Raw genomic sequence first — 16,069 nt, 5'->3', positions numbered from 1 at the left:
AAACCTAATAAACTGGCCTCTAACACCTCCTTCTACCATCCCATCAACCACACTCCCATGTTCAGCAAGGTCTTTGAGTCCATTCTATCCTGACATATCCATAAACACTTACAACACCTACCCATTTTTGTACATCACTGTGTTTTCTGCCACAACTTCTCCTCTGATGACCAACTCCTGTACCTTATTCTTCTCCTGTTCCGCCAAAACAACAACCGCAAATCCGCCGTTTTTGTCTCCCTGGATTTTGAGAAAGCTTATGACCATGTATGGGATCCTGGAGTCCTCTTTAAGCTCAATTCCTATAAATTATGTCCGCCTCATCGTCTCCTCTCTCTCTAACCATCCATGTTATGTCGCTATCAACAACACCAACTCCTGTATCTTCCATCACACTGCAGGTGTATCCCAAGGTTCTGTCCCCTCAACTCTACTGTATGTCATCTGCACTGCCAATATGCCAAAGCCCTCTCCTGTTCATCTCCTCCAGTATGCCAATGACACTGCCTTCCTTGCCCTTTACCCTACCCTCCAGAAATCCCAACGATCCCTCCAGCTCCATCTCAATCAGTTCACAGCCTGGTGCAACAAATCGCTCCTTAAAATCAAGTCAACCAAAATGCAGGCAATAAACAGAAGCTGAACCACCCCCAGCTTCCATTCACACGACTTTTATCTTACCATTTACGACTGCTGTCCTTTTGAGTTAACTGACACACTAAAATACCTTGGATTAACACGTGATCGCCAGCTAGCATGGAAGGCCCATTTACTAACCATTCAACACAAAGCCCACAATAGATTAAAATTACTAAAGCTACTAACCAGTTGAAATTGGGATTGTACCCTTCCAAAACCCTCCACACCTACAAAGTCCAAATCTGACCATCCTCTGCTACGGAAATGTGACATGGATTTCCGCTCCTCCCTCCTTTTATCATGCCCTACAGATCCTTGAACGCCACACACTTTGTCTAGCCTTTCAGATCTGCTTAACTTCCCCACCTGCATCCTCTAGCAACTTATAAAATTTACCAGCCTATTCTTCCAGCTCTAATGGCTCCAGATATTCTACATTACCTGTAAACTCGACACTACTCATCCCCAAATTTCGCCCCTGCTGATTGATCGTGATAATCTGTCGCGCCTCTACCACCACACTCCCCAACACTATACCTTGATACCCTCCTCATCCTCTCCCAATGAAACTTTAATGTCCTTCCATTACCCGACCATGAAATCTGCTCTAATATATACCCATCCTACCAGATCTAGGAGATCTCCTCGTCAGAGCTCCCTTCTCCTCCAGTACCCTTCGTACACTTCTTAAATCTTGGTTCAAAACTGCTTCCATGTCCTCTCTTCCGCAGCCCTCCTCCAAACTTTCACCTACACAAACCCCTCCTACACACTACCTTTAAATGCTGCGTTCTCTTGTATGCCCTTCTCCCTGGCAGTCTACGCCCACTTATCTCTTCAGTCATCTTCGTATCTCTTTTAATTAGTCACATTTCGGCCTTTCCGTTTTACTTTCTGCAATTGTCGATCTGTTTTTATATATTCATGTGCAACACAGATTTTCCATTCATCTATGTCTATCTTTTAGTTAATCACCAGAGCAATCGTTCATATTTTAACTCCATTATTTTAACTTAGGACAGATGGGCTGTGATACCAGAAGAGTCGTGGACGTTACTGCCTTGTCACCACGAACAACATGCTAGTAGTGGATTTACAGCTTCCCGCAATTTTTAGCTTCTACGAGTGGACCCTTCGGTTCTAGACTCGAGAATTGGTGCCTGTGGTCGGTAGGGGAGGGGGGAGGGGGCTGGAATGGTGCAATGGTGGCGGGGACGGAGGAGCCAGTTCCACCATAACGGAATTTGAATTTCCTGCAATTTTTAACTTAGGACATTTGGTTCCTTGGATTCTAAGCTTGGGATTTGTTGCCTGTCGTCTACGGCTATGTGACGATACCTGACGTGTATACAGCTGTGTGTGTGGAGGGGTGGGAGGAGACACTGAGGAGTCTGGAGCTCTTGTGAGCATTGCGACCATGGTAGGGGGTTTCCAGTCCGCTATACTGAATTTTATATGAGTGACCTGGCATACGTGCAGGATGTGCTCGTATCTTCAGATCTGTCTTCTTGAATTCGGAAAACCCAGTGATACAAGTGGCCTCGCAACCACGGGCATTCGTATTTCCTGCCAATTCACACTTAGCAGAAGTGAGCTGTATTGTCACAGGGGTGTGCTCAGTTCCGTCATCCTGGATTCTTTACTTAAGACAATTGCGCTGTTTTGAATTTGCTGCTATTTTACAAGTAGGGCAGTTGTCTTGAAAGCCTCTTCGAGTTTGCTGCAGGATCCTAGAATCAAGTAGATTCAATAGTTTTGCAGTCGGACTGTCTGCCATCTTCGGGAGTACGCTGCTGCTGCTGCTGGTGCTGCTGAGTCCCGCTGAAAACTGAGATCAAGGCTGCAGGCTGTCGCCCTATTAGGGTGACCGTGCCATACACGGCGCATGCGCTGCTCACCGCAGTTGCTGCCATCCGAGACTGCGAAAGTGGCGGCGCCGTAATGAGAACACCGGCGGTAGCGACATATCGCACTCGGAGACTACTTTCACACCCGTACTGGCTCCATAGAACTCTGTTTTCATGCGGACTACTGTAGGGATTCACGTCCTGCTACAAGGTAAGCCATAGTCGCTATTAATCAAGTTGTCTGTCAAATTACCTCTTTTTAAAGACGGTCCCAAGAACCGGAAGTGTTGGGAACTAACTCATTCTCGTCGAATTTCATGGCGTGTCCCTCGTTCTGCTGCAGCCGGGTTTCCCTGCTGTTGTAGCCTCGTATGACGCTGACGTTCCACGTGCCTGCCCTGAACTGTGCGAACTGAGCGGCAGATGTAAGCCCCACCCACACTGGCACAGAATTTCACATGTGCCACGCTACCTTGGCCCCAAATCATCTTTCGCAGAGCTGATTACTGCCCCATTATTGATATTAGGTGGGCAGACAACTTGATTAATAGAAACAATGAATTTCCTCTTGGCAGGACGTAGCCAGTCAGCGTGTGAAAATAGTCTTTCAGTGTGACATATGGTTGCCGCCGGTGTTCTACAAGGAGCAGCGCCACCTGCCCAGTCTTGGAGGGCAGCAACTGTGGTGGGCGGCGCATGCGCCATATACCATATACCTATATAAGACGACGTTCTGCAGCCTTGGTATCTCCCGTCCTTCTCCCAGAACGGATTTTCCTCCTTCCCCCCCGCCCTCCTGCACCCCATCCTCGCCTCTTTCCTTCCCACATCCCTCCCTACCTGGCCCTCTTCCGCGCGCCCCCCGCCCATCTCCTCCCCTCTCTTCCCCTCCCTCCCTCCCTTCTCCCAGTCTCCCTCATCTCCTTGAGCCTGGCAGATCCTCTGTTTTGATCATCATCAGTGTGCCACATCAGTGTTGTGTTTAGTGCTGTTTCTCCTGTGCGTCGAGAGGTGTGGTTTTTAATTGTGTACTGCCTTGAGGTTCCCCGTCAGTGTTACATTATGTCCTATGCCGTCCATCGATACTTTTATGCTCTGGTCATACTGTGCCTCGTGTTCTTTCAATTGTCCCAGTGTGTGGTTTTTTTGTGTGCGCTGCTTTTTTTACGGTTTTTATCTCCATTTTTTTTGTCTGTTGCCTTCCATGATGTTCCCCCTTTGTTTTATATCTATGTTCACCATATTCTCTCCTTTGTATATTTTTAACTGTCTTCTATTGTTTGTTCTATGTCTTTCGGCTGAAGAGCAGCGCATATGCTACTGCCAGCCCACCCCGATGGGCAATTGAAATACAATAAAGAAGGAAAAAAGCCTTGGTATCAGTTTTCAGCGGGACTCAGCAGCAGCAGCAACAGTAGCGTTCTCTTGAAGATGGTGAACAGCTGGATCGCCGAAATATTGAATGAAGTTGATTGTAGGATCCGGCACCAAACCGGATGAGACTCTCAAGGCTTATCACGCTGGGAAAGCCAACGAAGTCACGGGCCAATTTTCCTCTGTTCACTGACACATCACATTGGGAGGGGGCGGAAATCTAGCAACGTTCCACGGCATTGCCACCATCCGAAATGTGGTATGAACGCAGCTTGTGCTCATAATGGCACAGGTTCTCTACTCTTCACTCACCAATTTTTGTCAGACATGACAAATAATTTGCTATTGTGTTTGTTGTTTCACTGCAACTGTTTGAATTATTCTACTGCAGGAATCGTGTCAAATTTTAGGCTGCCATTTTTTAGATTCCGTCCAAACAAATGTGGTAATTTCGACTGCATCCTCAATTCCATTGTGTATACTTGTACTCTGAGGTGCTGATAAGCTGCAACACTTGCAACAATATACTCAATAAGTCACGTCGTAACAGGTTAGCAAATTATGGAGTTTAATAAAGTGAATTGCCGTTGGGTTTGGTTTACGTTCTGTACCAAGTACATGTGACAGGGGATAAGATAAAGCAACAGTTTGAATCAGAAACTAGGTCCGCTACACCTAGCGGATACTGAATGGACAGCAGCTATGCCAGAGAGACCCAGATTGAACTTTCGTCTCTACCCAGATGGTGCTCGTGCTCCAAAACTGGGTCTGAGTGTTCTACATTAAAACCGGTACGGGCATTAACGGCGTCATCTAGCAACTTGGAGACTTGTGCTTTGTCACTGACAGCGGGACATATGCACAACTCCTTCCTGAGTCGTTTACTTTAAACGATATTCGTTAACCGTTCCAAGACACCGTGTACGACATCTGTGCAAGTATTTGATGTCGAATGTTTTAAGGTGTCTAACTAAACTGATTCATTTTATGACAAGTAGCATATGAATCAATGCACTCCATTCTTCTCAGATATAAACGAAAAGCAGGTACGCACGACATATGATTTTCAAAAACGCGCTAAGGGGCAAATTAAAAAAAAAAACTTAGCTGGAAGGATAGGTTTTCGTCACGTTAACCATTGCATATTTTCTCTAGAGTTTTACTATTTAATAATTCCTATTTCCCTCTGCACCGGTGTTAAAGATGCAGACAGATATTTAATAATGAGACAGACATTCAAAAGACAGTGCCAGAGGTTCTCTATACAAATATTGCAGGTATAAAAAAAGACGCATGGATTTGATAATATTTCAGTACGAATGATTTAGGCCACAAGGATTGCTGTGCAAAACACATTTTAAAAAACTACTGTAGGAGGAAACCAAGCAGTGAATATAATTACTAAAATATACATGTTCAAAGAACAACATATGAACTGAGGTGAAAAAAATCATGGGAAACCATTAATATCGTGTCGGATATTGTTTTTCCCGGCGTAGTGCAACAACCACACATGGCATGGATTCCACAAGTCGTCTGAAGTACCTTGCGGAAACACTGAGCCATGCTGAGTCTATAGTCGTCCATAATTGTGAAAATATTGCCAACGCAGGACTTTGAGCACGAACTGACCTCTCGGTTATGTCCCATAAATGTTCCATGAGTGGCCAGATCATTCGCTCGAATTGTCCTCAATGTTCTTCAAACAAATCACGAATAATTTTTCCCGGTGATACGGCGCATTGTCATTCATATAAATTTAATCTTTGTTTGGGAACATGAAGTCCACGAATGGCTGCGAGCAGCCGAACGTAACCGTTTCCAGTAGAAGATCGGTTCAGCTGGACCAGAGACCCAGTACACTCCATGTGTAAACACAGCCCGCACCCTTACGCAGCCACTACTGCTTCGTACAGCGCCTGGTTGACAACTTGGGTCCATGGCTTCATGGCGACTGCGCCACACTCGACCCCTACCTTCAGCTCTTACCAACTGAAACCGGGACTCACCTGACCAGGTCATGTTTTCCCAGTCACCCAGGGTCCAACCGATTTGGTGACGAGCCCAGGAGGGGCGCTGAAGGCGATGTCGTGCTGTCAGCAAAGGCACTCGCGTCTGTTGTCTGCTGCCATGCCTCATTAACGCCAAATTTCCCAGCACTGTCCTAACGGATACGTTCCTGGTGCGTTCGTTCCACAGTGATTCCTGGGGTTACTTCACGCAGCGCTGCTTGTCTGTTAGCACCGACAACTCTACCCCAACGCTGCTGCTCTCGGTCGTTGGGCTGTCAGTGTTGAGGGGTAATACCTAAAATTTGGTTACGCTCTTCACACTTTGGATCTCGGAATAGTGAATTCCCTAACGATATTCGAAATGGAATGTCCCGTACCCCTAGCTCCAACTACCATTCTGCGTCCAAAGTCTGTTAATTCGCATCGTGCGACCATAATCACATCGCAAACCCCTTCGCATGGACCACTTGAGTAACAAATGACAGCTAGGCTAGGGCACTACCCTTTCATAGCTTATGTGATACTGCCGACATCTGTATACGTGCATATAGCTGTCCCATGACTTTTGTCACCTCGGTGTAGATTCGATAAGTTGTAGCATTCGAGTTAGTCGCCAGAGCTTACCTGGGGCAGCTTCTTTGGTTGCCCGACATGCAGCCCTCCAACTTCCACCATGTTGGGTACAAGTGGCCGAGGACATCCGTGGGCGAAGTGATAATTAACCAGGAAAAGCGACGTCTGTCTTTCGATTTCCGACAGCGAAGGCAATGACGGATCCTTCAGATACGTCTGTAAAATTGCATCCAGCCTCGGTAGATACAGAAATTGTCGGGCGATTTTTCCTCCTATCCCAACAAGTGTGTTCTCAAGTCTCTCGAGGAAACTCATGTGGGTGCCCAGCGCGAGGAATGGACTCGGTACGTAAGAATAGGGGTTCGGATTTCCCACCGTGTCGGCCATCCAGTCCGTTCCCGCGAAAGTTGAAAGCAGAATTACAGGTGCTTTCAGGCCATGAGCGTATCCGTGTACACATTCTGCGAAGAGATTCTCCAAAATAATGACGTCAAATTTTTTACCTGACTTGTGCAACTTCTGTACACGTTCGTCTCTCAGAAACCCGTGACACATTTTTTCAGCATAGTCAAGAAACTGTTTCGCCATTTGTAAGGGACCTGTGGCGATATCGTCGAATGCGTTGAGATCACCTGAAAAGAAAAAGGACGCAGTGAGCTGAATTGCATAGCTTGTGCGAACAGGCGAGATGTCTAGTTTCAAAACTGGACAAGTGCACCGTTCTTAAAACTCCAATTTCTTACTCGACTCTTCTGGGACACTCCATAAGTTCATTTTGATATGATTCAAAACTTCCCACAAGCCGTTTAAATTGACGCCGGAAAAGCAGATACTTTCATAAGCTTCTGACTACAGACATTGTTTCTTAAAGGGAATATACACATTTTGTTTTCAGTTATAAATCTAAGACACGTGTTTTATATTAGTTCGAGAATGGCAGATACAGTGACGAAAATTGTGTTACACCTTGACTGAATGATACTCCAATATGTTCATGCCTGTGCGATATTTTGATTAAAATTTCATACTTACGCTAGCTTATTTTCAGGGTTTCAATAAAGAATAAAGCTATTCCTGTAGATGAATATATCTGCGAGTATGTGAGGGGTGTTAGGTGTGTGTCTAAGCCAAAACATCCATACTTAGATCTCCCAAAGACAGCGCAGGAATTTAGCCACCAATCACATTTTTAGAACTTCTTCTTACACCATGCTCCTTGGTCAGTCACGGACAAACAAATATTAACATCTCACAGTCACAACTCACATTGAACCACTTCAGAGCGAGGTCGCAAGTTCAGTCTTTAGTAAGGCTGACTTTTAAGTGTTGCTTTGATAATTCTGATAGGAAAATGTTAACTGGCTGCTAATCACTCACCACGTACATCAGGAGGGAAACAGGAAATATGTCCGGGAGGTGCAGAGATCAACCTTCTGTGGGATGTATGTATTACACTTCACAAAATGGACATAGTCGACAGTCAAGAAGTGTCCACAGCAAATTATTAATTTGCACCGAAGGATGATTAAGGTTCGGAGCATCAAGATCGAAGGTGAACTCCTTGGGCGTTACAAACTGTGTAGGGCGTTCAGCTAGGTCTCCACTCTTAAAGAATACACGCAGAATCACATTGATGTAACGAGTTGATGAGAATTGATGAAATGTGATGCTGTGTAACCGAATGCGAATCAGTGTGTCATGGTTCTTATCGTGAAACTGACTATCCTCTAAGGCGTAGGTGCAGATATTGTGATAACATGTTTTATAAGCACGGAAAAAAAACAAATATCCAGTGGCTAAATTTGTCCGTTTGTTGCAGGTAGTACTAAATGCAATGTCATACACTTTTCTGGAGGGATAGTTTGCTCTAAGGGGGAGTATGATATCTTTATGCAGGCCAGGAACCAAACAAAAACAAGTGATTACGATCCGATATTGGCCAATAGCGGTACTCATACCATAGCTGTAGTTCTCTTACGCCAATCTCCCCACTCTTGCTTGCTGTGACGTAAATATTCCCTGCTGCCCTTGCAAGATGACGCCCACAGGAAAGAATCGTAGGGGACAGAGGACATCCAACTTCTCGCAGCACAATAAATAGGTAACTCTCCAGCCAAATTGCCATCCATATTAACATAATTGTACGCGAATGTATTAAGGCATTGATATTACTTGTTCTTGATACAACTGTCTTGGTACCTCTAACTTCCAGGGCTCCTTTTGCGTGCATTTCCTGTTCAAATCCCGATTGGTCGGAGTTGAAAACAAATTCCTTACTGAAAGATGGAATAAGTTTGTTTATCTGAGCTACAAATTTTAGGACCGATTTCACAGTTTGCTGTGTATAGTCAACTTGACGCTTTGTTTGAAATTTCTTTATCTTACGTCCTCCAATTCTGTAGCACTGTTTGAAGTTATACTTGCCTTGAAATGACGGTAATCTATTTCGCGCCCAGTTTTATGTGTATAACGTAGTGGCTCATTATCATGCACATCCTGTAAATTGTATCGAGCATGCTGAAACGCACAAACACCTGTTTTTGTAACATGTGCGCTTAGGTTCCCTTGAATATCCGTAATTTTTCTTATGCACTTCGCCATCGTGCCGCTGCGGACTTGCTAGGAAACTATTCATCATCGCTTTTTTATTATGCTGCGGATGATCTACAGCGTACGCAATTATGTTTAGTACCCGCTCCCTCGACAACCATCGGCGTTTACTACGTTTCCCTGGAGACGGGATTTGTGGCTCCCTGTCCAACAAGGGTGTTGAACTACATGGCTCGACATTGTTTCAGTATTACTTTGACTTGTTAGGCATATATCGTCGTCACAGAACGCATCATGTACAGTGTCTAGACACTCGAGCGTATACGACATGACTCATTTCATTGTCTCATGTTGCAGAAACGATAGCGTTTCATCTTCCACTTCTTTCTCACTTTGCGAAATTCCTTGTGTTCGTTTCTGACGAAATGTCAACTGCGACAACAGCTGTTGTAGAAATAATGCAACGTTCCACGAAATTTCGGACGTGCAGCCGCATAAATTCAGCTTCTTCTTCTAATAAATCGGCTGAATACCGTTCAGCCATCTTGAGAGTGAGCCGAGGTGACTGATGCTCCAGCACTTGCTCCGTCCTTCTAAACCCGAAGACCGAACCACTGCGTATGCGGCCAAAGATGCACAAGGCGCCAGAGACGTTGATAGGCGGCAAAGAGGTGAAACATATGCCTGAAAATTAAATATATGGCAGCGCAGTCGATCCACACGGTGATATCGATGTATCACGGAGAGCTGCACCGTCACATGACCATCATCAGACCTGTAATTCAATTTAGAAAGTAGTAGAAATCTTACTAGATTTACAATAAAATAAGACAAAATGCTTATAAGGATAAAATACAATAAGACATGTTAAACCCATGGCATCCTTCGAAGATGGTAGGTGGAGCACTCTTCTCAGCTGCTGTGATGTCAACTGGTGCCAGCGAGTGACGAGCATACGCTCAAGTACGAAGATGCTCCGCCTACCTCTTCTCCCTTCACCTCACATCAACCAATCAGTATAAATATGGGTTCACATAATCGTCAAAACGTAAAAAACTCTGGAGCTGGCTGGAACCTTTCTAGAACGTCAGAAGTTACTCTATCTAAGGAAGGAAGTATTTCTCGTTTTAAATCGTCTTAGTGGCAAAATCGGACAACTCTACTTCCGTCGCCAGAAGTGTGCCTGCACCTAATTCATCTTGCCGAGTTCTTCACACAAGCTTTTAGCGCAACTTAAAGTCTCGTCTACGAATTGCTCTCGTTTCTCTTCCAAACTATCTGTAAGGTGCTTATTTTCTGCGGACACTGATATGCGGTAAGTTCCTCTGTTTGCAAATAATTTTTGTTATCATTTTCTCCGCGCTACATTGCAGAAACGGAAATGATTGCATCGTGACTAGTAAAATTTCTGCGTCCGATCGTGAGTTCAACCTTTCCTCTATTTCTGTTAGCTTCTCTAGCGTTGCCAAAATTTGTTTGTGATGATTTCGTGTTGTGTGTACTGCATCACCTCCTGCGCTCCAATACGTGTCCTGAATTCCCTTCAAACTCCTGCCTACAGCAGCTATCAGAATCTCCCATCAGTGTGCGGACGTAGGAAAGGAAGCATGTGCCGAAGAAAGTCATTGCAAACACCTCCGCCGAAGCGGTATGCAAGCACCCTAGGTTGAACGAGTGGTTTGGAAAGGTCACAGATTTCTGCCTTCCGGCCAGTGCAGCAGCAATTCATAATGTCAACTTCATCAGCATCTGGCTTTCTTACTATCATCTCAGTAATAACTGATTCGTTTTTTACTGCACCAATTCCAAAAAGTTGCCTCTATTGGCACTGGTATCATCTTCCCTGTACCGACTTAACGCGAAATTTTGTTCAGATAGGAATCTGCTTACATCAAACGCTCTGTTTAGAATTCCATCCCATTTTTTAATTTCTGTCGCCTCTGCTACTTGCTCTTTTTTATCAGTAGTCTGTCCTTTTTGAAGACTTGCTTCCAACACCTTCCATCTGCCTAAATTATGGTTGTGTGTGGCACTTGATTTATGGTTGGGGACTTTGAGATTCAACATTTTACAAATAGCTATCTAGTTTTGCAAATGAATGTATTTTATGGACAACATGAGCCTACGAAAATACCGGATTCGAAGGTTACAAGTGTGATTCGTGCTTACTCGAACCCAACCACATGATAATGGGCTCAAGTACCCCACTTTCGCATTTTCTTGTCGACAAGCTTTTAAATCAACGTGTTTATATATGGTTTACTTCATAAAAATATTAAACAGACTATGGGTAGAATTTTCAAAGGTTTGAAAAATTGCCAATGGAGTGAAATTTGGAAAAAACACTTAGGAACAATCTGTCCTTTGATTGTTGAGAAGGGAAAGTGGAGAAGTGAACATAACAATTTTCCACTTTAACCAACGAGCGAAACCAGAGCTTCTGCTGGCCACTATTTGAACTGAAACTTCCTGGCAGATTAAAACTGTGTGCCGGACCGAGACTCGAACTCGGGACCTTTGCCTTCCGCGGACAAGTGCTCTACCAACTGAGCTACCCAAGCACGACTCACACCCCGTCCTCACAGCTTTACTTCTGCCAGTAGCTCGTCTCCTACCTTCCAAACTTTACAGAAGCTCTCCTGCGAACCTTGCAGAACTAGCGCTCCTGAAAGAAACGATATTGCGGAGACATGGCTTAGCCACAGCCTGGCAGAAGTAAAGCCGTGAGGACGGGGCGTGATTCGTGCTTGGGTAGCTCAGTTGGTAGAGCACTTGCCCGCAAAAGGCAAAGGTCCCGAGTTCGAGTCTCGGTCCGGCACACAGTTTTAATCTGCCAGGAAGTTTCATATCAGCGCACACTCCTCAACAGAGTGAAAATCTCATTCTGGAAACATCCCCTAGGCTGTGGCTAAGCCATGTATCCGCAATATTCTTTCTTTCAGGAGTGCTAGTTCTGCAAGGTTTGCAGGAGAGCTTCTGTAAAGTTTGGAAGGTAGAAGACGAGGTACTGGCAGAAGTAAAGCTGTGGGTACCAGGCGTGAGTCGTGCTTCGGTAGCTCAGTCGGTAGAGCACTTGCCCGTGAAAGGCAAAGGTCCCGAGTTCGAGTCTCGGTCGGGCACACAGTTTTAATCTGCCAGGAAGTTTCATATCGGCGCACACTCCGCTGCAGAGTGAAAATCTCATTCTGGAAACAATAAATAACTTTGAACCTCTTCAGGCCACAGATACGGTCGCTGCAGAAACTCAATCTGGAGCATCCAATTCAGCATTTAACTGCGACTTTTAACAAAAGACAAATTAAATACATTGAACTTAACGCAGCATTCAAACTGGAAATAAGTGGACTTGTGACAGTGATATATAGGAGTAATCAAATTAAATACCACTTTGGCTCCCTAGATGATCAATAAGCTGCAATGGAGCTTTTTTTTTTCTAGACATAAAAATGCCAGTATACACTACCGGCCATTAAAATTGCTACACCACGAAGATGACGTGCCACAGACGCGAAATTTAAACGACAGGAAGAAGATGCTGTGATATGCAAATGATTAGCTTCTCAGAGCATTCACACAAGGTTGGCGCCGGTGGCGACACCTACAACGTGCTGACATGTGGAAAGTTTCCAACCGATTTCTCATACACAAACACCAGATGACTGGCGTTGCCTGGTGAAACGTTGTTGTGATGCCTCGTGTAAGGAGGAGAAATGCGTACCATCACGTTTCCGACCTTGATAAAGGTCGGATTGTAGCCTATCGCGATTGCGGTTTATCGTATCGCGACAGTGCTGCTCGCGTTGGTCGAGATCCAATGACTGTTAGCAGAATATGGAATCGGTGGGTTCAGGAGGGTAAAACGGAACGCCGTGCTGGATCCCAACGGCCTCGTATCACTAGCAGTCGAGATGACAGCCATCTTATCTGCATGGCTGTAACGCATCGTGCAGCCACGTCTCGATCCCTGAGTCAAAAGATGGGGACGCTTGCAAGACAACAACCATCTCCACGAACAGTTCAACAACGTTTGCAGCAGGATGGACTATCAGCTCCGAGACCATGGCTGCAGTTACCCTTGACGCTGCATCACAGACAGGAGCGCCTGCGATGGTGTACTCAACGACGAACCTGGGTGCACGAACGGCAAAACGTCATTTTTTCGGAAGGATCCAGGTTCTGTTTGCAGCATCATGATGGTCGCATCCGTGTTTGGTGACATCGCGGTGAACGCACATTGGAAGCGTGTATTCGTCATCGCCATGCTGGCGTCTCGCCCGGCGTGATGGTATGGGGTGCCATTGGCTACACGTCTCGGTCACCTCTTGTTCGCATTGACGGTACTTTGAACAGTGGATGTAACATCTCAGATGCTTTACGACCCGTGGCTCTACCCTTCATTCGATCGCTGCGAAACCCTACATTTTTGCAGGATAATGCACGACCGCATGTGGCAGGTCCTGTGTGGGCCTTTCTGGATACAGAAAATATTCGACCACTGCCCCAGCCAGCACATTCTCCAGATCTCTCACCAATTGAAAACGTCTGGTCAATGGTGGCCGAGCAACAGTCACTACTCTTGATGAACTGTGGTATGGCATTGAAGCTGCATGGGCAGCTGTACCTGTACACGCCATCCAAGCTCTGTTTGACTCAATGCCCAGGCGTATCAAGGCCGTTATTACGGCCAGAGGTGGTTTTTCTGGGTACTGATTTCTAAGGATCTCTGCAGCCAAATTGCGTGAAAATGTAATCACATGTCTGTTCTAGTATAATATGTTTGTCCAATTTCTTCTTGGTGTAGCAATTTTAATGGCCAGTAGCGTAATAATGTATGGGTGTTTGTGTCCACTGTAAGCGCTGTCATAATTTCTTTCAGACAGCGTTTTATTGTAATATGCCGACCACACGTGTCAAATGTGGGGACAACCACCAATGTAAGAACTGCACACATTCTGTAAATGAACCACATCAATATACAAATTGTAGTCAATCAGCATCAAGCTTCCTCGAAAGGATGCGAGGGGTATCATAAAGCAGTCAAGCCCACACCAGCTGTCGCCAGAAACAACGAAGAACTAGCAACCACAGTCCACAGCAACAACATTCCAATTCCAGACAGAAGTCTTCCTGCAACTACGAACATCCACAGCAAATCGCAACAACTATTCAAAGCAGGACAGAACCCAACAGCGAAGAAAACTCACTGACGTTATAAGATAGAAAAGGAACGATACAGGACAAAACCAATAATCGGAAACTCACAGGGACCATCAGGAATAATAAAAGGACCCTCCAATACGGAATCTATTGTCTCCCTCTTTAACAGACGCAACCTTGCGGCTATGACAACGGACATAGCAAGAGAGTTCGACAGTTCATCTTACCTTCTCAAGGAGTCTAGTTTTGAGAGAAGGTACGTATAATGATGATTCTCTCCAACGAGTAATGGATCATATGCCTAAAATGGAAAAAGCGCACATTTTGCCTATACGATGCAAACGGCGTCAAGAATAAAAAACTCAGCTAAGACCAATCCGGGGATTCAAAATTAGAAACGTGACTCGCTATCGGACTGACAGACCTAACAGGAGAGGAGGAATTACTGCAATGTTTTCGCTTTTCTCACTCACAAACAGCTAAGAAACCATTACTCAGTTAACGTCCCTAGAAGCAACAGCAGTAACTAGAAACGTCTAATAAAAAATTTCGTTGATATCTGCCTATTTACGACCAGGAATTGATCTTGAAGGCGATGATTTTATCACACTATTAGATCGTTTCGAAAAAATCTTGCTTTGTGAGAACTTAATACAGAAGAACATAATATGGAATTAACATCTAGAGAACACAACAGGAGGACAACTTTACTACTTTGTATAACGGCTCTAAGCAGTAATTACTGGACCAGAAGAACCAACATCCATACTCGTCATACAGAAGCACAGGCCGGAGGCTAAGCATACAGTAACCATCACCAACATCAGCCCTCTCCTCAGCTGAAGAACCATCAGTGAATTGACTCCAGATCAGAACCCGGCTGTCTGCCGCATTTCGCGAGTAACAAATCATTGGCTAAGTAGCGGTATTAGACCAACAGAAAACGTTGGCACCTCGGAACTTGTTGACCAATCAATTTAGACACTAACATCGAATATCAGGGAATGATGGCAGCGAACCTGTAACACAGCCTATAGACGATAAATGAAGCAGCTGTCGTGACAATTGATTAGAAGTACCACGGAGTGGCGCTCTGAACCGTGGGAAGATCGAACGTCAACCCTACAGTTACGATGACTACTTACCCGACTACCTGAAACCCGCGACAACCAAAAAGGGCTCCAGTGGACGATAATAGACTTCCGTTGGACCACTTGGAAAAACCATACTTGGAAGCCACAACGTTCGAAGAACAAAACATCATTAATATAAACAATTTACAAAATGACCAAACCGAGGACAATGGAACAGTAGAATCAGCCAACTCTCTGAAGCAGAGACCAGCCGGAACTGCCCACACCACAAGAGCTGGAACGAATCATCAAGAACTGCAATACCAATTCAGCACCTGGACTGATGGGATAACTATGATGTTAAAAAATCTGACATGAAAGCCGCTAGTATTGCTAACTACAATTTACGACAGCTGTTTAATTAATAAATATTACCTCTTCAGATGGATAACGGCAAATGTATGTCAGTTCTCAAGCCAGGCAAACACCTCAAAGAGCCAAGGACTTGTTGATGTTGTTGTGGTCTTCAGTCCTGAGACTGGTATGTTACAGCTCTCCATGATACTCTATCCTGTGCAAGCTGCTTCATCTCCCAGTACTTACTGCAATCTGTATTCTTCTGAATCTGCTTGGTGTATTCATCTCTTGGTCTCCCTCTACGATTTTTACCCTCCACGCTGGCCTCCAATACTAAATTGGTGATCCCTTGATGCCTCAGAACATGTCCTACCAACCGATCCCTTCTTCTAGTCAAGTTGTGCCACAAACTCCTCTTCTCCCCAATGCTATTCAGTACCTCCTCATTACTTATGTGATCTATCCATCTGATCTCTATCATTCTTCT

General features: G+C 45.0%; 1 protein-coding gene and 1 non-coding gene across 2 annotated transcripts in view; one reads left to right on the top strand and one right to left on the bottom strand.

Moving 5' to 3' along the window:
• Positions 1-16,069, bottom strand: part of LOC124544653 (UDP-glycosyltransferase UGT5-like) — a 125,181-nt gene that overhangs the window by 57,973 nt on the left and 51,139 nt on the right. The window contains exon 3 of the mRNA XM_047123267.1: positions 6,497-7,077. Coding sequence (XP_046979223.1) covers positions 6,497-7,077 — 581 coding nt within the window. The remainder of the gene's footprint in view (positions 1-6,496; positions 7,078-16,069) is intronic.
• Positions 11,740-11,814, top strand: Trnal-caa. Its single transcript has one exon. It is a non-coding gene; the product is annotated as a tRNA-Leu (tRNA).

Source organism: Schistocerca americana, chromosome 8, assembly GCF_021461395.2.
Source record: "Schistocerca americana isolate TAMUIC-IGC-003095 chromosome 8, iqSchAmer2.1, whole genome shotgun sequence".
NCBI classification, from domain to species: domain Eukaryota; kingdom Metazoa; phylum Arthropoda; class Insecta; order Orthoptera; family Acrididae; genus Schistocerca; species Schistocerca americana.
Note: the sequence above shows the minus strand (reverse complement) of the source record. Positions and strands in the feature narration are given on the sequence as shown.